Source organism: Pyxicephalus adspersus, chromosome 9 (genome assembly GCF_032062135.1).
Source record: "Pyxicephalus adspersus chromosome 9, UCB_Pads_2.0, whole genome shotgun sequence".
Classification (NCBI taxonomy): Eukaryota; Metazoa; Chordata; class Amphibia; order Anura; family Pyxicephalidae; genus Pyxicephalus; species Pyxicephalus adspersus.
Window position 1 is genome coordinate 52004738 of NC_092866.1, and position 24082 is coordinate 52028819.

A 24082-nucleotide genomic window follows, 5' to 3' on the forward strand; every position below is an offset into this window, starting at 1 on the left:
TGTCATACAACATTGTATGACATCAGATTACTACTGAAAAGCCCTACTTACCTTGTGCTCCTCCGGACACTTCTTCTTCTGTCTTCAGCCACCGAATGCAGAGATGATCTCCGGGGAGGAGTGGCAGGAAATTAAAATAATTTTGTATTGGATTCAATACAAAATAGCTGTATTGAGTCCAATATACATATATATAGTTACTTTCAGTTTCACTCTGCACTGCAGCCAGCATCGAGGAGTCATACAGAGGCACACAGTATCAGGTATCGGAGGATGTCTTATTTGCGAGGGGGTGCTTTATTTTAATTGTTTGAGCAAAAATCGGGGGGTGGCTTATTTGATGGGGATGCCTTATCATCGAGGAAACACGGTAGATACATTTTGTATAACTTCTAAAGTTTTACTGCTGTTTGTGCCCCACTGTATACTTTATGTACCCGCGTATAGGGCGACTTTTTCAGCACCCAAAATGTGCTGAAAAAGTCACCCTCGGCTTATACCCTAGTCAGGTGCATGGAAGCACCTGATCCGGCAGTGGCATCTAGCGGTTTTCATCTCCAGATGACAATGCCATCAGGCTGCGGCGGAAATACGCTGCTCGCAAAAGCCAGCGGGGGTACGCCAAATTTACGACGGCTACACACCGGCGTAACTCAGACGCCAAATTGAAAGGAGCAAATGGTAGTAAATACCCTTACAGTGCAATCTGATTGTCATACAACATTGTACGACATCAGATTACTACTGAAAAGCCCTACTTACCTTGTGCTCCTCCTGACACTTCTTCTTTCTTCAGCCACCAAATGCAGAGATGATCTCCGGGGAGGAATGTCAAGAAATTAAAATAATTTTGTATTGGATTCAATACAAAATAGCTGTATTGAGACCAATATAAATAAATATTTATGTATATATAAATATATATAGAATCAATTTTTCCTGTTTTAAAAGGTAAAATTAGGTACCTCGGCTTATATGCGGATCGACTTATAGATGAGTATGTACGGTAACTCACCTTTCTTTTTCTTGTATTTCCCTTGCTAGAGCTCTTGGAGACTGCAGATTTGGCCGTTTGGTTAGAAGATTCAGTAACATCCTAGGAGAATCATAGGAAATAATTTATACCCATTTATTGTCCTTTTCTAAATCGCTTTTTCAGTGATTATATAAAGTATGTGTAATCCCAATCATGAAAATCCATGTAAGCCTTAATATATTTTTCTGATTTAAAATTGTTTTTGCAAAATTTTTTAAAATTACAGCTTTTTTTAAAATAATGGCTGCTAAATCTCACATAAAGGTCCTTGTTCAGGCACTTCCCTTTTTAGGGCAACAATTACCACACTTGTGCTCTAAATCTCACCTTGTTACACAGGCTTCCAATGGAGACTATGACCCTGATTTATGTAAGCTCTCCAAGGCTGGAGAGAATACACTTTCTGAAGTGAAGCTGTGTGATCCCGCAAACCTGGAATGGATCTGGTCCAGGATTCAAACCGTTTGCTAGCAAACAGAAAATGATTTTAGAAAAATCCATTTCATGTTTTCTGGATCACCCAGCTTCACTTCTGAAAGTGTATTCTCTCCAGCCTTGGAGAGCTTTCATAAATCAGGGCCTATAAGTGGTCTATCCAACAAAATAACATGTGCATAGTCTACTCCTGTCACTATTTAAAGAAACATCCTCCTGTATACAAGTCTTTATCTTAAACAGGCCACGTCCCTAACATTCACAAAACATCCCTAACATTCAGGAAAAGTTATGCAATGAAGGACATCAATTTTAAGCAGGACTTTTAAAGCAATACTATCAATATTGATTATTTTTAAGCCGATGGAATAGGAACATGGTTGTGCTGTTGGGCTGTATGTTCTTAAATCCCGTTTAAAATTGATGTCTTTCATCGCATATCTTACCCACTATATCCCTATTTAATGTACAATGCTGCGTAATATGTTGGCGCTATATAAATCCTGTTTATTATTAATAATATTGTCACTGTTAGGAACTTCACCCTAACAAATTATATACAGTCTACACAATAAAAATCTGCAAAAAAGCTAAAGGACATCATTCGCACTAAGATTTGGGATTTGGAGAAAAAGGTTAAAAAATATTTGATATTTTTACACATTAAAAAATATATTTTATATTTTGTGATATTGGGGAGAGAACCAATGTTAGGTTAGTCTTTAAAGGTAAAGCAATAGAGTCTAGAATCCCTCTTTAGGGCCTGTGTCTAATATTATGGACACATAAATATATAATTTTCTATTATCAGGTTTTCTCTTCTGTCATTAGGTAAACCAACAGCACATCCTTCCAAATCCACTAGTTTACAACACGCCTTGTAAAAGTAGGGGTTTTGTGTAGCAGGGTGAGATGGCTTCTGACTGACCTTAAGCTGTATTCAGGAACACAAATATTATTAACCACCTGGCCGGTAAACCCGACCTTGGTTCGGGTTTACCGATTTTGCAAAAATCGATAAACCCGAACTTTTCTCACTGTCTAAATTACAATCACTTACCTGGTCCCCGCTGCGATGATCCATGCTGTCCAGCGTCGACCGAGAAAAAAAAAATACTCACCTTCTCCCCGCAGCTCCTCTGGAGACGTCTTCTGTCTTTCTTCATCCGGCGAGTGCAGTGACAATCACCGGGGTTTCCCGGTGACGTCGGTGCGGGCAGGAGGCGGGGCGGGAAATTCAAAATTTTGTACTCAAAAAAGCTGTATTGAGTCCAACACAAAGTAATCCTTATATAATATATATATAATTGTATTATATATATATATATATATATATATATATATATTTTTTTTTTTTTTTTTTTAAACTTTCTTTAAAGATTTTTTTTGAAAGTTTTTTTTATGTTTGATAAAAAAAAATTTATTATTAAATTTATAAAATTTTTGGACATATTTCGGTGAGTTATGTGTAATTAGGTGAATTATAAGTAATCATTGAGTAATTCGGTGAATTATAGCCTACAATCTAAAATACATTTCCATGCAAAAAATTTAACACGTTTTGCATGGAAGTTTGGAAAGAATTAGAATACCCAGCTTTCGCGTACACGTCCCTCAGCGATTCCTGATGATGTCCGTGCGTGCGCCCGTCGATGGGGGTCGTAGCGGGAAATTCAAATATTTTGTATTGGATTCAATACATCCTGTATCCAATCCAATACAAAATATATTTATGTGGTTTTGTCTATAGGTATAGGACTTTGGACACTAGGGAGGCGTTTTAGAAAAATATATTACTATACACTATACCGAATTATTGCATTTTCAGTATTTTTCATTTATTTATGTATTCTTGTTTAAGCTGATTTTTGTGTATTTTATTTAATTTTATTAAAAGTATTTTTTTTTTTTACATGATTGTGTGTTTCAAACATTTTTTATATTACGGTATCTCACCTTTCTTTTTCTTGTATTCCCCTTGCTAGAGCTCTTGGAGACTGCAGACTTTGCCATTTGGTTAGAAGATTCAGTAACATCCTGTAAAGTATATCTTATTTTTTTTTTTTTTTTTTTTTTTTTTTTTTTTTTTTTTAATAATGGCTGCTAAATCTGACATAAAGGTCCTTGTTCGGGCACTTCCCTTTTTAGGGCAACAATTACCACACTTGTGCTCTAAATCTCAACTTGTTACACAGGCTTCCAATGAAGACTATAAGTGGTCTATTCAACAAAATAACATGTGCATAGTCTACTCTTGTCACTATTTAAAGAAACATCCTCCTGTATACAATTCTTTATCTTAAACAGGCCACATCCCTAACATTCATAGGAAAAGTTATGCAATTAAAGACATCAATTTTAAGCAGGACTTTTAAAGCAATTCTATCAATATTGATTATAAAAATAACAACATTTTAATAATATTAACCACCTGAGCGTTACACTGAGGTCTAGATTTCTGTACCAAAAGTGATCCACTGTTTATGATATCTACTAGACCCTTGTTCGGACATATTTCTATAAGTTACAGGTCTACAATTTAAAAAAAAAAAAAATCATGAACAACAGTGTACCGCTTTTCATACAGAAATCTAGACATCAGTGTAACGCCCAGGTGGTTAATCGTCATATTTCCATCACACAATTCCACACAAAGTAGAAGATTGCTGAATTATAGCCAGTTCATTATTATGAGCATTTTAAGATCTCAAGGCTCCTAGGCCTCAGGAAAACTTGGAACCCCCTTTTAGTCTGTTTTAGTGAATCATAAGTCCCAGACATGCCTAGTTTGGTCTTGCTTAACTATATATTTGGGATAATTAATAATCTGGCAGTTGCCAGTTCATAAAACCTTAACATATGGAATTATGAATCTAGCTAAAATAAGAGCATCCAAGGTGTGTCCACAGAGAATCATAATCGGCCCCCTCAGACACATCTTGCTGTCATTGGATGGTTCTCTTTGTTCCACCTCTGTGTATTAGTATAAAAAAAGCTATGAAAGCCTAGCAGAGGAAGCTCATGCACACACTGTCCTGTTGCTAAGGACAATGGCACTGACAGAGTGCTGAGTGCTTTTTCAACACAATTCCCTTTTATTTTACATTGCTGCTATTGTTCTATGATTAGTCTTTATTTTTCTGTCAAATTTTGCACTGTGTGTTTAGCAAGACTTAACAGATTGGTTAACCTTGCCCTGTGAGGGCCAATTTCAGCCTGCTGGTGCTTAGATTGTTGGTGAGGGTTTTGGCAATTCTTTGTGCAAAGTATAGGTTGAGAGGTGATCGCCACATATTTTATCAAAAAATGGTAATTGGTTGTAATGCATGGTACTTTTATAAAAATATATACTCTGCTACATTGCCTGTAATGAAAATTGAAGACAAAAAATATAATCTGTTGGGTACTCCACCAGTGAGACTACTTTATTCGACTTTGTGTCCACCCAACCCCTTCCTGCTTTCTCCACAAAGTAAGATAATTAAACATGAAGCTATATTCTTCCTGTGCTTTGAACCAGGTATTTTCAAATGAAGTACTAAAGAAATCATAAAGTCACAGGATTTAAAATATTATTCTTTTGGACTAAACCACTTTCATTTTAGTGGGAATAGGAATTTGTAAAAGTATTGTTATGGGCAGACTTACCACCACACTACTTTGTGACTTTGATTTGTGTTTGGAGCTACGTCTCTGATACATATTGTTCCTCTCCTTACGAGATCGGAACACAAGATACCGGCCGGCATCTTACCGGTCCCGCTGGCACCCGACGCTGGAGAGGGAGATCGACAGACGACGATGGACGGAGGACAACGCTGGAATAGGAAAACGACGCTGGAATCCTTACCTCCATGGTCCCACTGGATGTGCACAGCAGGACCATGGAGGTAAGGCTGTGACAAAATTACGGGGTTAACCATCCTAGCCATTTTTTGTTGCCCGACCTTCGTACGGGCATACCGGCTAGGTGGTTAAACATTAAAAACAAACATCATTTCAAATACATAAAACACAATAAACTCATGGGTGTATATAATGACCTCTCCTTACAGAATAACTGTTTCATGGAAAAAATCCACTTCTTCAGGAGGAAAGAGAGGAGAAGTCTGATGTTTGTACTTCCAGCAGCCCTCTTATTTAAAGTTCCTGCAAGGAAGGAGGTGGTGATGGTGGCAATGGTATATTCAAATCCTGTTTAGCTAATTAGTGAGTAATCTCTTTCAGTTTTCGAAAAAAATCACAATGATCCTAAGTTTCATGCCCTCAAGTCCTCAAACAGATATAAGAACATACAGCACAACCATGTTCCTATTCGGCTTCCCTTGTAAGTGAGTCAGCATCTCACCCGACTCACACCTGTCAGTCACACCTGACTCACTTGCAAGGGAAGCCGATGGAATAGGAACATGTTTGTGCTGTTGGGCTGCATGTTCTTAAGTCCCACATAAAATGTATGTCTTTCATCGCATATGTTTCCCACTATATCCCTATTTAATGTACAATGCTGCGTAATATGTTGGCGCTATATAAATCCTGTTTAATATTATTAATAATAATAATAATTTCACTGTTAGGAACTTCACCCTAACAAATGTTATACAGTCTACACAATAAAAATCTGCAAAAAAGCTAAAGGACATCTTTAGCACTAAGATTTGGGATTTGGAGAAAGAGGTTAAAAAATATTTGATATTTTTACACATTAAAAAAATAAATTTTATATTTTGTTATATTGGGGAGAGAACCAATGTTAGGTTAGTATTTAAAGGTAAAGCAATAGCGTCTAGACTCCCTCTTTAGGGCCTGTGTCTAATAGTATGGACACATGAATATATAATTTTCTATTATCAGGTTTTCCATTCTGTCATCGGGTAAATCACCAGCACATCCTTCCAGATCCACTAGTTTACAACATGCCTTGTAAAAGTAGGGGTTTTGTGTAGCAATGTGAGATGGCTTCTGACTGACCTTAAGCTGTATTCAGGAACACATTTATTATTAATCATCATATTTCCATCACACAATTCCACACAAAGTAGAAGATTGCTGAATTATAGCCAGTTCATTATTATGAGCATTTTAAAACCTCAAGGCTCCTAGGCCTCAGGAAAACTTGGAACCCCCTTTTAGTCTGTTTTAGTGAATCATAAGTCCCAGACATGCCTAGTTTTGTCTTGCTGAACTATATATTTGGGCTAATTAATAATCTGGCAGTTGCCAGTTCATAAAACCTTCACATATGGAATTATGAATCTAGCTAAAATAAGAGCATCCAAGGTGTGTCCACAGGGAATCATAATCGGTGTAAACACCCCCTCAGACAGACACATCTTACTGTCATTGGATGATTCTCTTTGTTCCACCTCTGTGTATTGGTATAAAAAAAGCTATGAAAGCCTAGCAGAGGAAGCTCACGCACATACTAACTTGTTGCTAAGGACAATGGCATTGACAGACTGAGTGCTGAGTGCTTTTTTAACATGATTCTCTTTTATTTTACATTGCTGCTATTGTTCAGCTATTGTAAGATAAGATTAGTCTTTATTTTTCTGCCGAATTTTGCACTGTGCCTTTAGCAAGACTTAACAGATTGGTTAACCTTGCCCTGTGATGGCCAATTTCAGCCTGCTGGTGCTTAAATTGTTGGTGAGGGTTCTGGGAATTCTTCGTGCAAAGTATAGGTTGGGAGGTGATCACCACATATTTATATTATCAAAAAATAGTAATTGGTTGTAATGCATGGTACTTTTACAAAAAATATACTCTGCTACATTGCCTGCAATGAAAATAGAATACAAAAAATATAATCTTTTGGGTACTCCACCAGTAAGACTACTTTATTCGACTTTGTGTCCACCCAACCCCTTCCTGTTTCCTCCACAAAGTAAGATAATTTAACATGAAGCTATATTCTTCCTGTGCTTTGAAGCAGGAATTTTCAAATGAAGTACTAAAGAAATCATAAAGTCACAGGATCTAAAATATTATTCTTTTGGACTAAACCACTTTCATTTTAGTGGGAATAGGAATTTGTAAAAGTATTGTTATGGGCAGACTTACCACCACACTACTTTGTGACTTTGATTTGTGTTTGGAGCTACGTCTCTGATACATATTGTTCCTCTCCTTACGAGATCGTAAACGCTTCTTTTTCTGATAAAACTAGTGAAAAGCAGAGTGGATCAGAGTTTAGTTTTGATTAAATTTGCTTCACATCTTATAATGGGAGGAACTCCCAACATGAACTGAATAGAAGAAGATCTCATCTCAGACGGTCAAAGTGTCATTTTCAAAGGATTACACTTTTACATGCTTGTCCAATGACATTACTATTAGCATGGGCTAAACTCTTAAATGAGCTGGAAAAAAAGGGTGCATATAACTGGAATTTGCACAATACAAGAAAGATGAAAAAAGAACCTAACTTCTCACCTTTTCTGCAATGTTTAGCAAATGTGCTGGCAGTCCATCAGACTCAGAGCTATTTGATCCACCAGTGCTGAAAGAGACAGTGACAAATTAATGTTATCAAATATTGCAGTCTTTTAGATTGCGTTATGGCCGTGCACTAATTTATTACATCTCCCCAAGGCTGCGACATGACACTGGAGAGAATACACTTTCATCAGTAAAACTGGGTGATCCCGCAACCCTAGAATGGATTTCCTAAAAGTCATTAGCTAATGTTTTCAAATCTGGGCCAGACCTATTCCAAGTATGCTAGACCACCCAGTTTCACTGATGAAAGTGTATGCTCTGCAATACAATCTAAGTGTCATGACTCGGCAATGGGTAGTGACAGAGCAAAATCAAAGAGTTTTGTGGTGTCTGTAATAGCATAACCTAAAATACCCAGTAAACAGAAGAATGACAGGCCTAATACTCAACCAAAATGACATCACCACTTGCTTTCCAGCTGATGCAGGCATTTACCTTTTTTGATTGTGTGAATACGTGTTCCTCCTGCCAGATGCATTTGTTTCTCGCACATGCTCATACATCACTGCATAAGAGCTGCCGGGAGAAAATATTGCATGATAGGAGGAACATGTCCACTTAGTCAATCAAGTACCTGCATGGCTGGAGAGCAGGAAAGCAGCGGAATATCATGACTGCTCGAAAATAAAGTACAATGCTTCTTCTTTTACAGGACTAACTCTGTATTACTGCAATAGCCTTCTCCTGCTAATCTGTCCCTGTCCATGAGTAGTAAAGCTTAGAAACATCCTCTGTCAGATAGAGATTTTGGAGCATGAAAGCACAGCCCCCTCCTGATAACCTGTCCCTGTCCTAAAGTAGTAAAGCTTAGAACCATCTTTTTGTCGGCTAGAGATTTTGGAACATGAAAGCATAGCCAGCATGCTGTGCCCCCTACAACAGAATTATACCTCTTTTCCCTTACCATTACATCTAAAGGTGGTTAAATTTCCCCTATATGCTACTTTTACATTAGCTTTCAACTTGGATACAAGATATATTCTTGCGCCTCTATAGATGTACTTTAGATTTATTTCCCACATCAAAAGCCCTGCTCTAAGTGTACAGGAAAATTTCTCTGATCATTGTCACATGTTCCTCTGAGGAAGCCAGCCAAAATATATCGGGCTTAAGAGACTTAAGAAAACGTTGCTAACTGCATCAAGCATAGTATTTCAGCAGGATTTTTTTTTTTTTTTACAAGACTCTGCATATACATGCATACATGTAAATGTAGAGCTCAATAGATAGAAAGTTTAGTCTTGTATCCATACATACCTGTCCATATAATTGTGGGGCAAGGGACTATCTTTAACTGTTTTATAATACTTGGCGATAGATGTGATTGTCAGACGTCCACAAACTTTTGATTTTTTAGTTTATCAAATGTAGCTTGTTGATCGCTACAGTTTACAAACTAAAAAGTTTTATTCTTACCTTGATTCAATGTTCGACAGGGAAATGTCACTCAAATTGACGTCAGAATCAACATTTTTTCCAAGTTGTTTCAACTTCTCTTTTATTTCTTCCTCCACTATTGTCTGTAGCTCAGACAAACATGCCTTAAACTGAAAACAGAGGGCAGTCAATGCATGGAGATTCTTATATTTACACAGATATTATAACAAGGTCCAAAAAAGGATGATTTAACCAACTACAATACTTGTAAAAACCTATTGAGTGAAATGCTCACCTTGGTACTATCAGGATCACAATAGTCCAGTAGAGTGTCACAGAAGTGATGCCCCATCAATTTAAGATCCTTTGTTGTAAAATGAGTACTTTTTCTGTCCCCTATAAAATCAGAAAAGGCATATTAGATGTTTATTAAAGATTTTTAAAATGTTCCAGATTCTGACCTGGTATAGCACATATTAGTTCTGACCAGTGCCTTAGGGATAGAGTAACAGTGAGTTAGGGGGTAGGGGAAAGAATAGAACTTACACCTGAGTTAAAAAAAAATAGGCACGTTTAAATAAAAGTGACAAACACGTATCAGATGTAAGTAAAAAAAACAAAAAACTGTGCATTGGGGTTGATGGTGTGCTACAGATATAGATATATATATATATATATATATATATATTTTTTTTTTTTTTTTTTTTTTTTTAATAAGAAAATACATTTTACAGTTACCTACAATTCATTGCTTCAATGAATGACAGAGCTACACTGAACTTTGTGGTAGGAGCAGAGCGGCAGTGACATCCGTGGTTGGGCTGAGATATACTTAACCTGACATCAAATGCTGACCACTGCGGTAAATGACATTAAAATTGCTAATTTCTGTGACCAAGGACAAGGTAGTGCTGACCAATATAGTGGAAGAATACTCACCAAGTGTAGATCCACCAAAGGTAGACTCTATGGTGTAACTGTTTCTGATGCCATGGCGCCACATTACAATTCGTCCTGTACCTTCTTTACTTTTCTGCACTTTAAACTTACAGCCTTTAAAAAAGAACTATAAACAAGAAACAACATAAATTTCACATCTGTTTGTGGATAAATCAGCTAGACTTTGAATTTAATCACATTTTCTCTAACAGTCTGAATTACCTTATCAGGAGCATTCTTGCTGAGCATTAAAGGGAAGACCCTCTCGTGTAGCCTGGACTCGGGATGTCCCTTGTTGTTACAGCCATACATAAACACATTGTTCTTACGACTGTGCCCATGGAGGTCACAATACAGAAGAACTTCTCGTTCCTCTACAAGCCTAAAATGAAAAAAGAATACAAAATGTCTGGTTGTCCTAAGTGCACTTCTCTTTATTATTAGCAATTATTTCTGGTTCAAAAGGGATACCCCACATTCTCCAAATTGTATACCTTCTTCTTGCTGGCCTTACATATTAAAGCAATATTTTTGTTGTGTCTTAACATTTATCTAGCTCAGACTTGGGATTCTCTGCAGGTTTCTAATGGCACGTTTTAGTCATTAGGAGTTATACAAATTCCTGAAGCCCCTATTTCTCCTTAAATTTACACTTGTTGTGCTACTACCCTTTGACCAAGAGATGACACTATGCATACAGCAAGTTTATGATCAGTAGCATAAATAGGAAAAAACCATACAGAGTTAAAGTATCTGTCTTACTTGCTCACTGCAAAAAAGTAGTCTTTCCCTAAAACCTAGCAATTTGGAAGAATGTCCACTAACTATTGGTCTTAGTGTAAGTGTAATGGTTAGGTGTTAATAAACGTTAGGACATACAGTGTTTCTTTTATCTGATAAGGGCCTCACCTTTTAATCATAGCCCTCGTGTGCCAAATACAAGGAAAGGAATCCTTCAGCATACTCCGATAGTTCCTGTTTAGATCCCTCCCAGACAGGGAGCAGCGGTAATTTCCAACAATCACCCCATCTGGATTCAGCATTGGAACCACTTTAAAAATAAACATATCCCTAAGCAGCTGAGCATCAGGAGAGTCACTAAGGATGAATTCAAGGAATCCTTTCATCATCCAGGAGCCATTGGTCTCCCCAGGATGTACTCTGGCGGTCATCACAACAGCTTTCTTACTTGTGGCTGACTCAGGATTCACTGATGGGGAAGTGATAGTCATGAGGTAGACTGTGTTACCTGCCAGACTCCTGCACAAGGCCCGGAGTTTGCAGTACTGGGAGCGTTCTGGGTCACTAGTCAACCTCTGAATATCCTTTTGCAGGTCGGAATATGTATACGGATAACAGTGTGCAAAATAACAGGTATCATTGTCATGGGGGAATTCAAAGGTCCAGGTCAAGCTATACAAAGAGACACCATCCTGAGGGCGAGAGTTGCGATAGTACTTTATATCTTTCCCTTCCCTCTTCCACCCCTGTCCTGTGAGGGCAGCACTGTGTTCGGAATACATAAGAGGCTTCATGCCGGAATTGTAGAGGCTGTTACTCTTCATCAAGTTGGTGATGGTGAATCGGTAAGGGATACCTTTCTTGGTGTTCTTCACCTGGAAGTAGAACCATTGGGTGTGTTTGCTGGTGTAGAGGTCTGTTTGTAGGGTTAGTTCATACTCATAAGTCCCTCTGAATATAGAACAGAAGACATAATATATTATTTAAAAAAAATAAAACGGACATATTTTGCAGTACCCTGCAAACCGCATTCTATATTTTTACAGTTTAGAAAAGGTATGCAAAGGACGAGGGGGCACTCTCCCCCTCAATGGGATTCTTTACAGAAAATTCTTTGATAATGTGGAATAGACTCCCTTAGGAAGTAGTGATAGCATGTTCTATGCATTGTTTAAAGAGCAAGCTGGATGAGTTTCTAGAAGCACAAAATTTAACTAGAGATTAAAGTTTAAAACGAATGAAAGAACAGATTTTGAATCCAGGGAATATCTGATTTAGGGGAAAAAAAAGAATTTTATTACCTTGTTGTAGTAAAATAAACCATGTTTTATGAGGGTTTTTTACATTCTCTGGATCAATTTGACACTTATGTTGCTATCTGAAATATGCAGGTTCTCATTATATTTGTAATTTAAATGTATTTATTCCCATAGCGGTTGGGTTCCATGGACTTTTTTCAACCTAACAATTTCTTTTTATTCTAAAACACCAACCCCCAAAATCAGCTATAATTTGGTAGTAAAAAAACTAAGACATACATCAGTAATGAAAATGTAACTAAAAAATCTTGTTAAATAGAGTGAGAAATATGACCCTTCTAACTATTTTATTGTATGACTGCATAACTATAATTTAACATTATCAGGAATTAGGATTTCAAACTAATACATGCTGTAAATTTCTAAACTGTTATAATTCAATGCATTATTACAAACTTAGGCCATTTAGTAAATTTATAGTGTACAGCATCTCACAATGAGTTTCATTCTGTGCCAGTCTGATTGGCTTACTGTTCTCAGATATCTGCACTAAGATAGGAGTAAAAATGTAGGCATTGCCTGTAATATAAATTGCAGCATTGGTGAGATACTAGCCAAGTAATAACTACATGCAAAAGGTTTTCATTATTAAAATAGCACTAAATTATTACTATTAGATTAGCAGCAGTAATGTACATTCCATGCACACATTTATCAGCACATATTTTTATTTCAAGAGTACAGCCCATTAAATGTAAATTCTAACCCTCTATGAATCTGAGAAGTGGCCAGTGGCAGAAATGCAACTGTGTGCACACGTTAATTAAGACACTCACACTTTGACAGCTTTTTGGAGATTACCACTTTCAAATCGAGATTCAAACTGTAAATCGTTATTTTTTCCATTAGCCTTTGTAGGTGTATAATTGAAACAGGGCCGACCGCCAGTTCGGGAACCGATGAAGTAAGATCCCTTGTAGGCTGCAGAAGGAGGTATAAAAAGTAATGATTTTAGGTATGCAAGTAAAGGAGATAAGTAACAATAAATACTCCAATAGATGAGCTGTTTGAAACTTTGTTTTCCATGGATAGATTGTAATTTCTTATTTTTTTTTAAGCTTCATACAGAAGTCTGATGGATGTCAGTGGCCTGTAGTGGAAACAAAATGGTGGAGTGATAAACAGGATCAGAAGACCACTGCACCTGATGAGCGTACATAGTTTTAGAAGAAGTTGTCTTTGCTCCATGTAGTCTGTGCTTTCAAGTTAGACCTTTTGCACAGTGATTGTGATTTATTACCGAATTAGAAGCTAGTCATAACTACTTTTGAGATTGCAAAGGAACAAATTCATGGCTAAGCACACAAACTGTAGTCAAAGGCAGCTTTTGATGTTTGGGCTATAGATTTTGTAAAAAAATTCACTGGACTTTGGAAACTTTTTACAATGCTTTTTGTCAGAGGATCGTTAAAGATCCTTTCCAACGACAATTATTGTACTGTGTACATAGCCTAAGAAAGCCACTTGGATGGGTGCTGAAATGTCTGCAATATGCAGATTAAATTGAGTGTGACTAACTACTAATAGATAATAAGGTACAATTGCCCTAAGAAAGCCACTTGGATGGGTGCTGAAATGTCTGCAATATGCAGATTAAATTGAGTGTGACTAACTACTAATAGATAATAAGGTACAATTGCCTCCGTGTTCAGCTTTTGTATGCTGGCTCGTCACAATATATGTTAGAAGTTTTTTTAAGGCAGAAGAAATGGTGAGCAGAGGTGGTAATTCTGTGTTTTTTTTTTCTTTTTTCTTTTAAACACAGAAACACACAATGTGTTTAACTGAATTGTAAACATGACAGTATTACCTTGTCTGATTTCATACACCACTTTGCCATCTCCTCCCACTGAAACTGGTGGCATTGCTTCCTTGCCAGTGTGTCTGTAGAAGGGTTCTGGATCGGGTGGATCCCAGTCTATAAAAAGACAAAAGAAAAGAATAAACATTTTGCAGTAGTATACTTTACTGGTATTGAACAAGGAACAAGCCAATGAAATATTTAGGCTGCCTAAAAAAAGAATCAGAGTGTTTAAATCACTGTACATCTGTTTATATCACTTTTTTTTTTTTTACACCTTACCCAACGCTTTATCAGCATATCCTTTAAAAGTGTGACTACATTTTCTGTACCTCCTATAAATTATTTGTATGCACCACATGTTAGCCACACATGACCATTACCCATCAAATACATTGTGTTGTGTAATCCTGTGTTCCACCTCCTATTTTTAGTCAGGCAAGACCAGTCTGACCTACAACTACAGCTGTTCTCCAGTGGTTGGGAAGAACATTTGGAGAAACTGTGTTTTATAGAACAAAATCCTAGTAAGCCATGGGCCCTCCAATGATACCAACACTTGTTTCTAAAAACAGAGCAAAACTATATTTTAAATCTTTATAATAAACGTTGAAAATGCATATTTTCACAGAGGTTAGGGTTAGCTTGTTTTATTGCCCCTTTACTGATTGTTAAGAATATGCAAACAGTTTTATGTTCATAGTTGGGGCACAAGTGTGCTTTTGTCAGATTACATTGCTGGCGCCTTTATTCCACGTGGTTTTTTTATACAATGTAATGCATACCTTGTTGACACCTATCATTCAGGAGCTTGCAAGGAAGAAACGATGGAATGGTGGATTTGTGACTGACGCTTTTACCTGTGGATAACTAGGGATAGGGTTTGCATCTCTGACAAAGCATAATTACCATGGAATTTGTATGTTCTCCTCCTGTTTCATCCCCAATCTCTATAACATGCAGACAGGTAAATGGGTAAATGGTTCCTCGCAAAAAATGCCTTAAACTGTAGCTATTGTAGGGAAGTTAGATTGTGAGCCCCTCTGAGGGACAGTTGGTGACATGACTTTGGACTTAATATGTTGACGCTAAATAAATATAGAGAGGTGGAAATGGAGCTAACTTGAGTTTTGCAAACCTCAATATTTAACATACACATTATGCCAATATACATCTGCAAATACAGCCAAGTACCCCCTATTACAATTGGAGAGATGGACTTAACACAACCTATGATGAACGAAATCATCATCATCACATCATCCATATGGCAAAAACGGAAGGAGCCTAGGGCTGGAAAATATCCAGGGGGCCCATCTACAAACCTTAAGCTCCTGCAGTTAACCAGGGAGATAAGTTTACCTGTTACTTAACAAGGCAGGAACTTACCAGATAGTGTCTGATGGGACCATGTCAGTATAAATGGGACGTCTTCTGTGTGTTTATTGCAATCTTTATTTCTACGGGTGGGAGAATACGCTCCTGCCTTGCCTAAGGCCCCATTGTACCTTAAAAGAGACACTGTCAACTTGTCCATAACTGAGCTCACGAATGAGCACATGACCTGTTGCCCTATTACAGTGTTCAGGTCTAGCAGCCAATTGCAGCTCCACCCAGCCAAGTCCAGAATATGTCACATAACTAAGTTAGTGACATAACCACTACTTCTGGTTGGCAACACCACTACCTGTGGCACCAGCGAAGAAGAAAGTAGCAGCAAAACGTTTATAGATAAAATATTATAATAGGGTTCAGGGGAAGGCCCTTTACACTGTCCCTTGTTTTGGCAAAGTTATAGCAAGCTAAAAGTGTCTCTTTAAGCTATCGCACAGCAATTGTGGGAGCAAGTATTCACACCAGTGGTATCTCCCTTTTTTACATACACAACAACCTAAAGCCAGATTTTAACTATCTGACATGTGGCTAAAAGAGTGTTATTTTTTCATCTTTCTAAACTCTTCATAAAAGACACAGGGCAGACAAAAAAAAAAAAAAAAAAAAAAAAAAAAAAAAAGCTTTTTTTTTTTTTACACATTATCGTTATTGAAAATTACCAATGTGAGTAATCTCGTCAGGAATAACTTCACATTCTGTAGGCCAGCGTGGGGGTTGCAGGAGGCCACTTTGCCCAAACGTAGAAAACAAACCTTTGGGCTCCCTGAGACGTGGGATTATCTGTCCTTCCTGATTATCAAATACAATCTGTCTACTCTTAAAGATGGTGTTCTCTAGCAACAGCGAGTCTGAAAGAGAAAGAGAAATGAGCACTCAAATCCTTGATCAAATACAATCTCCAGAAAACAATATCTGAAACCTGTACTGAGTATAGGAAGGATAAAAGTTCTGAACTATGCTCCTGGTAAGGCTAGCTGTTTTATTTATGTTGGTAAATATTGGGCTGGGGGCTCTTAAATGGAAATACTCTCCTGTGGTCTGTGACAACTGCTGGGCATTATATGGCTCTCCCCTCCCTATTCAGACCTGCAATCACATAAACTGAGTGGATACAGCTACATGATTTTTGTAGATCAAATGCAAAAGAAAGTCAATGCAACAAATAAAGACAAATTCCAATATTACATTTGATGCCTCTTCTAGTGGGAAATTCACAAACCACATCAATTGTCAAGAAATATTTTAAGTTGAATATTGTACATGTTCCCTCTCAGAATATACTTTTGTTGTCTCTATACCATCATGCATACAGTATTATACCATACGTACAGCATTATACCATACATTGGATTTTAGATGTGTTAAAAGACTTACAAACCAGTTTCTTTTGGTTCTGGGAAAATGTGTCAGAGTCTGTAGGAGTTTGTTCCTTCCTTCGGTTTCTCTGAGCTGGATGCAATAAAATCTCTTCTTCTTTAGCTTTGTTTTCTGTAAATAACATAGTTTAAAACTTTATATGAATTGTTTCTGAATTTAAAGAAACGTAATACAACTGGAAATAATAGGGAACATTTAGTTGTTCACTTAGCTTAGCAACATAGAAGCAAAGGGAAAGTCCATACTGTTTATGCTGTCCATAAAGTCTTACTGTTTATACTCGCTTTACCCAACAACACATTATTTTTTAAGAAAGGAGCTCTGGAAAACATAAGTGCAGAATCAGTTGGAAGAACTTTAGAAATTAAGCTCCTTTGTTTTTATACCATGGCCCATAGGTAGAAATAGATATAAACATATCTAAATCTAAATTTTTTTATTCAAACACAGAACTTTCAAAAGTTGTTGGATCCCTTTAGGTAATATTTTTCAAGAGTGCGGCGTTCTAGTTATTTCTATTATTATTACACAGTATTTTTATAGCTCTGGCATATTACGCAGTGCTGAACAATGTCCATAGTCATGTCACTAGCTGTCCCTCAAAAGGGCTCACAATCTAATGTCCCTACCCCAGTCATATGTCAATGTCTTGATGTATATTTTTTAATATAGTCTTTTTTGGGGAGCGAGAGCCAATTATTCTAGCTGCATGTTTTTGTAATGTGGAAGGAAACCCACACAAACACAGGGAGAACCTGCAAACTCCATACAGATAGAGTTCTGGCTGAGATTCGAACCTGGTACTTAGCGTTACAAAGGCCAGAGTGCTAACCCCCAAGCCACCATGCTGACCATAGTTGTAGGTATTCCTTGTATAAAAATAATGTTAAAGCTAAGCAGTTAAGAAAAATAATTCTGTTCATAACACGGTTGGCTCAGTGGTTAGCACTCCAGCATTTGCAGCGCTAGGTCCCAGGTTCGAATCTTGGCCAGAACACTATCTGCAAGGAGTATTCAGGATCCCTGTGGTTAAATCGGTTTCCTTCGGGTACTCAGGTTTACTCCAACTTTCCCAAAAAAACATTAATTGGCTTCCCCCCCAAAATTGACTATAGACTGTATTAAAGACATCTGACTATGGTAGGGACATTAGATTGTGAGCCCCCTTGAGGGACATCTAGTTACATGACTATGGACATTGTAAAGTGCTGCGTAATATGTTGGTGCTATAAATGTACTGTGTAATATTAGTAATAATAGCATATACATTTATAAAACTGTGACAGAGGTCCTAGCCTATCACTATTCTTCTTAAAAAACACTTTTTTATGTCTTTGTTGTTGTTTGAAAAACACATAAGCCCTGTACAAACTTCAGACAGATTTCTGTTGCAGAAAACAAACTTTTAAAATTGTGCCCAGTGACAGGAGAATGAACATGCATTGTTTCCACTGTTCGCTCCAAAAAAGAGGGGAGGACCAATGAGTAGCACCCCACTGTACTCTCCCCCTTTGGGAAACTCAGCACCCATCATGATCACTTCCTTAATCAATCTATCAGATGGGAATGTCATTGGGGGACTGCCACGTGCATGGAAGATTTTTACCCAAAACAAGCATGACCCTCTTAAATCATCAGAAGAACAGGTAGTGAGGGTGAAACTAACAGAGTTTCAGATAGTACTAAAAAACTCATAAGGTTGCAAACCTCTCCCACTATTAAAAAAAAAAATATTTTGACTTGTCAGAAAACCAAGCGTGAGCACTGCTCAGGTATTGCATTCCTATGGCTGGTCTGAAGTCATACTGGCCCCCAAGATTAAGGCTTGAATTGACTGTCACACAGGGGTCAAGGGGGAAAATTGAAAGGACATGTTCACAAAAGGTGATGTTGTCCTTTTTCAAACCAGTCCACTCAAAACTGATATCCCTTGGATTCAGGATATCATTCACTAGTTTCTAGGTCTCAATACTGTAGTTTTCACATTTGTTGCACCCTGGGAGCTCCCACTCCTTTAGGATGTAACCACTGCTGGCACTACACTATCAATTATGACTTATCTAGAGAGAAAAATTGGGTTTAAATTAAAAGAATATGATACAACAAATATTTCTTTTCTTTTTTAGGACATAAAATTTACAGTTGTCACCAGAACAGAGTGAAATAAAATCTTGCAATGGATAAACCTTTTCCAAAGACAAGTGTCTAAAAGGTGGGTTACCCTCAGTTTGGAGTTACTTCCTCTAATGTCCTGTTGAGTCATCAAGTCAGAAATGGAAAACAAATCTCCCCAATGTCAAAAAGTGATTCTGATCATTAACTAATCTTATTTAAAACTAAAAAAGGTTTTGCTTTAGATGCACATCACATTTTTTTCACCGGTAATAAACAACTGTACTTCCGAATGCAACAGGTTAGCACCTACCTTTATAATAGCCATAATATTTCAGGTGATGTTGCATAAAGCTGTCATATGGATCTGTCAGACACTACAGGGAAAATATCAGTTATGCTATGCTATGAATATATATATATATTTCATATACACACACCAACACAAAGACATGTAAAAATAACATACAAATACAGAAAAAACCTGGATAATAAAATGCATCTAAAGCTAATAAATGCAGTTATGTTTAATGCCACTTAAAATATGTACACACGCCCAAGAAAAGCAGTTTTGCTTGTTTTGGGCAGAAATCTGACGGTTTCCCAACATGGTTCTTGAACAAGTGATCAGTAACTACCACTGTGCATTCCCCGCTGTGCTGCTAACTCGTTCTCCCATCTCCATTGAACACAATGCATTTGGGTATACAGCACTTGCTCATTTATTAATGTGATCTGGAAACAATCACGAAAGATAGTTTTAGCAACAATCATCTGACATCTATCTGCTGTCTGTATGGGGCTTTGGAGAAGGAAGAACTAGATCATGGCACCCGAGAATTAGTTTGGATCCTCCTCACTTTGTTACTGGTAAATTCCTAAATAAATCATAATCTAACAATAGGTTGGGAATCAATCATTTAAATGACATTTATCAAGTGTCTTTATGAGCCTAAAAGCTTACAGGCCTGGATCATATTTTGCTTTTGAATTAAGGTGTGTCAGGCTTCACCACTGCTACTAGTTAACGTGACTCCTATTTTCTCTTTCACACCTCTCATTTCAGTTCCAGCATAGCTTCCCAGCATGCTCTGCTGATAATCTAGTGTAGCCCTGTTATTGGGGGGGGGTAATGTAAATGGCTCCCACAAAACAAGCTATGGCGCTAACCTGTAGATAACAGAGAGGATCCTGAGCCTTCGCTATGTGGAAGAGTGAGGATACTAATAAAGTTGGCAGTGCCTCCACCCAGGACAGGGTCTCTGTTAGCAGAGGGGCTCCCTTCCTGGGACATTAACCAAAAATAATAACAGCAATATAAAACAACATCTCAGGAACCACTACACTCAGCATGCAACATTAACCATTGCAGCTAAATGAACACACAGGTTAGAGTATTTGTAAGCTTTATATCTCAAAACAGTAATAACAATATTATACCATCAATAAACAGCAATGAATTTATAGCAGCACATAGAGTCCTGAGGAGAATTGTGCACAGATATACCCGGGTATATTTACAGTCTATTACCACAAATACCTCCAGTACTGATCAGTACGGTATCAAGATGAGTTGCAGAGGCCTCTGGAGTTGATTGTAGCAAAGATGTCCTGATGAGATGATCCTGAAAACAGCAAGGAAATCCTCCAACTGACAATTGGGCTGTGTATGCTGTGATCCTGTATTGCAGGGATGCAGGCAAAGTCTCTGGCGTTCAGGAACAATCTATCTGCGCTACCACTTAGACCCTAACAATCACACTAATCTGCCAATGCAACCGGACCTCTGCTACCTATGGGCCATCGGATGCCTAACCTATGCTAGGTGTACCTAGACAGAGGGTGCAGATCAGCAAAGATAACTGAAAAGGGCAGAGCACATATATATTTGTATATATAGCTGATACACTGACTGTAGGGATATCCCAAAGTGATCTCTGATAAGATATCACATATACCCTATTAATACAGAGGGAATTATTATAATAATGCACTACACACAGACAAGGCAGTCAGTGTGTTCTGGAAGGGATGCAAAAACCTACCCTGGCTGAGCACATGTTCTCATCTCTCTCCCTGTACCTTATGCATTTTTCTATATCCTGATGGGGTTTCCCAGGCCACTATCAGGGGCAGGAAAACTTCAACAACTTTATTTTCTATTTACAAAGTTACAACTCAGCAAGCAGATAGAAAAAGGCAGACCCCTACACTAGCATAAGACATAACAGGAAGAAGAATGACCAAATAGAACCCGACACTTTTTAGTAGCCACCTGCCTACCATCTGACAACCACTTAGACTAGGATTTCTGTGAGTACAGGCAGAGGAGGACAGATTTATAGTTTATATCTTTCCCACTTCCCATCTTCTGACAAGAATTGACAATCTACCAGCCCTCACTGTACGCGTACTTTTGCATGTTGGGTGAGTGATCATGTTGGGAGGAGATCATAGGCCTCCAGCACAGATTACTATTTGCACACCACAGCAGAGCCCTGGTGTAACAAAATGCAGGTTTACTGTAAAAGGCTTAGTTCACATTAGTGGTGTAAAGGCTTAAAACTTCTTGCAGAAATGGGTAACCTTGGAACAAATGGTTCAGCTTGTGTCCTTTTTCCCAGGAGGAAGCAGGTGGCAGAATTGCTGCACATTACTCTAGATGCTACTTTCAACAATGAAGAGTGGTTAGCTACCTTCCTCTCCATCACCATAGACTTGAATTGAAACTGCTTGTCACTGCTATGGAAGTTTTAATTCTCATGCAGTTGTTAGCACATTAAAATGGGTTATGGTAAAAGGGCACAGGACAGTTGGGGTATATTAAAAAAAAAAACCGTGACTACAACATTGGACACACCTTTTGGTCTCCATTTGCCTGAGGATTTTTACCCTTTTGCTTCATGAATAGTAATAACCAACACTGGAACCTCTCACACACGCCACATTAGCCCCATGTGTTGTCGGCGTTCCAAAGTAGAATCATATCAGCTAGCCCTATGTTATTGTACATTGCTCCTAATTTTTGAAGGTCTGGCATTGAGGAATTTGCTGATGTGCAAAACTTCCTGCAATCAATGTTATATTATATTATTTATTACCTTAGGAAGAACTTCATGAGCCAAATAACTACAGGCATTTTACAAAAGAAACTGTAAAGCCAAACCACCTGTGGCATATATTACCACTTATTAAACCTTAAGTTTAAATATTATGTCAGCCTTGTTTAAAATATCGTGTAAATCTACATGTATAGGTAAAAGTATTTTTAATGTCTATATTAACTATCATTTCCACTAACAAAAAAAAAAAAAACAGGTTGGAGCAGATGAAGATCTGTACAATATAGTACAATAATTGACCTTTGTGTAGACTGAAAGAAATAGGGTTTATGGGTTATATGGGTTTACTTAGCTTAGATTGCTGTGTGCACTGGTAAACTGCATATCTTTGTATCTGTGTTTGCATTGGGTGTGCACCTAATTTATGAGCAATAGCTTCATATTTATTTAATATTACTTTGATGGCAAAGGTTATCTCAAAAATGTTTTCTTAAGAGAAGCCAAATAGCTGGTACAAAGGATGTTCATTTCCAAAACAATCTGTGTCTTATTAATGTCATGCTTACATTTACAGTTCTCGTGGCTAAAGTTTTTTTTACAGATTCTCATCCCACCGAGTTGAATGTATGTGATTGCCTTGAGCAACATATCTAGAATCAGTAGAGTGGTCACCCAGTGCTAGTAATTGATCTAGTATGCTGGATCATTAAATCACAAACACAAATGATAACTGTTGTTATTTAACAGAGGGACCCAGCAGGACACCTCCCGATAGTTCTGCCCTCTTTATATGACAAAAAAAGAGCTGTCTGTGTGACGCTTACTTCTTCTCCTGTCCTTCAAGATGATCATCAACAATTAATTCCAGTGATAATTATTGAGCTATATTTTCTGCTTAACACAGGAAATAGTTGTAAGCTTTATAGCCAATTTAAATAAGCGTAAACTGAAAAAAACAGGAGGTGGAGCTAATAGATGAAAGAATAGATAAAGGAGAAGTGGTATGGGTATACACAGCCAGCCACTGAGTTATATCCTCAGGGACTTGAGGACCACTGTGGAGACAGGGGTGAAGATGGCAGTGTCACGGCACCACAGGGCGGGATAGTGGACCCTCTGTGTCACCAGCCAAGTTGGCAGAGACATGCATGGGGCATATAGTGTAAGCAACAGCCTGGTCTTCTCCAGAGCCTCTAGAGTTGAGAATGTTACGCTGCATGCTGTTGCCAGGTTGTGGCCCCCATGCACGCAGAGGCTGGTGATGCTGACAGACAAGAATAAAGTGTGGTGCCGGAGAGAGACAGGAGCGTGGTCAGACAAACCAAAGGTCAGGGCACGAGTAGCCAAGGGTCAAGCCAGGGGTCAGTACAAGGGAGAATCAGGAACAGGACACATTGACCAGAGCAACTGGAACCTGGGAACAGAGCCAAAAGGAAATCCTTATTCAAGCAACTTCCTTTTGCCAGTCATTTGTAGGGGAGGTCATGAGGCAAATGAAAATCACATGACCCACAGCTAAGAGAACCCACCACCAGAGGGAATGCTGGAGCAAAGGCAGCTCCGGTGGTGTTCACACTTGTAGGAATGTAGACTAGGAATATCTAGGTGAATCTGACAGTTCTGGAGCATAGGTGTTTCCCTGGCTCTTAAATTGATTTCTTTGATATACTGAGAACTTAACAGATTCACTAGAGAATCACAGAGTGCATTCCTACAACTCCCATTTGGAGAAGGATATAAAGGGCAGCAGATCCGAGAAGGAGTGGTTTCGCAAATGGTCCAGAATTGCATCTTGTTCAATCAACATAACCACATTGAAATCTGTATTTAAGGTTACAATGTGATGATACACAGTGCCTTCTGGATTGAAACATTTCTCCCAGCCAAACATAGGACTTGTGGAGGACATGATACTCTTGGACTTGCCCATTCATTATTAGGTTCTGGAGCAGAGTCTTTATTCGTGGATTGCCCTACTACATTTTAA

At 38.0% G+C, this 24082-nt stretch overlaps 1 protein-coding gene across 1 annotated transcript in view; it reads right to left on the reverse strand.

Moving 5' to 3' along the window:
• Positions 1–24082, reverse strand: part of AGBL2 (AGBL carboxypeptidase 2) — a 36550-nt gene that overhangs the window by 8794 nt on the left and 3674 nt on the right. Inside the window, exons 3-15 of the mRNA XM_072421905.1 lie at positions 19347–19410; positions 16919–17032; positions 16204–16392; positions 14159–14266; positions 13125–13269; positions 11198–11980; positions 10511–10670; positions 10289–10415; positions 9645–9745; positions 9389–9519; positions 7907–7973; positions 7535–7636; positions 1016–1096 (exon numbers count right to left, since the gene is read on the reverse strand). Coding sequence (XP_072278006.1) covers positions 1016–1096; positions 7535–7636; positions 7907–7973; positions 9389–9519; positions 9645–9745; positions 10289–10415; positions 10511–10670; positions 11198–11980; positions 13125–13269; positions 14159–14266; positions 16204–16392; positions 16919–17032; positions 19347–19410 — 2172 coding nt within the window. The remainder of the gene's footprint in view (positions 1–1015; positions 1097–7534; positions 7637–7906; positions 7974–9388; positions 9520–9644; positions 9746–10288; positions 10416–10510; positions 10671–11197; positions 11981–13124; positions 13270–14158; positions 14267–16203; positions 16393–16918; positions 17033–19346; positions 19411–24082) is intronic.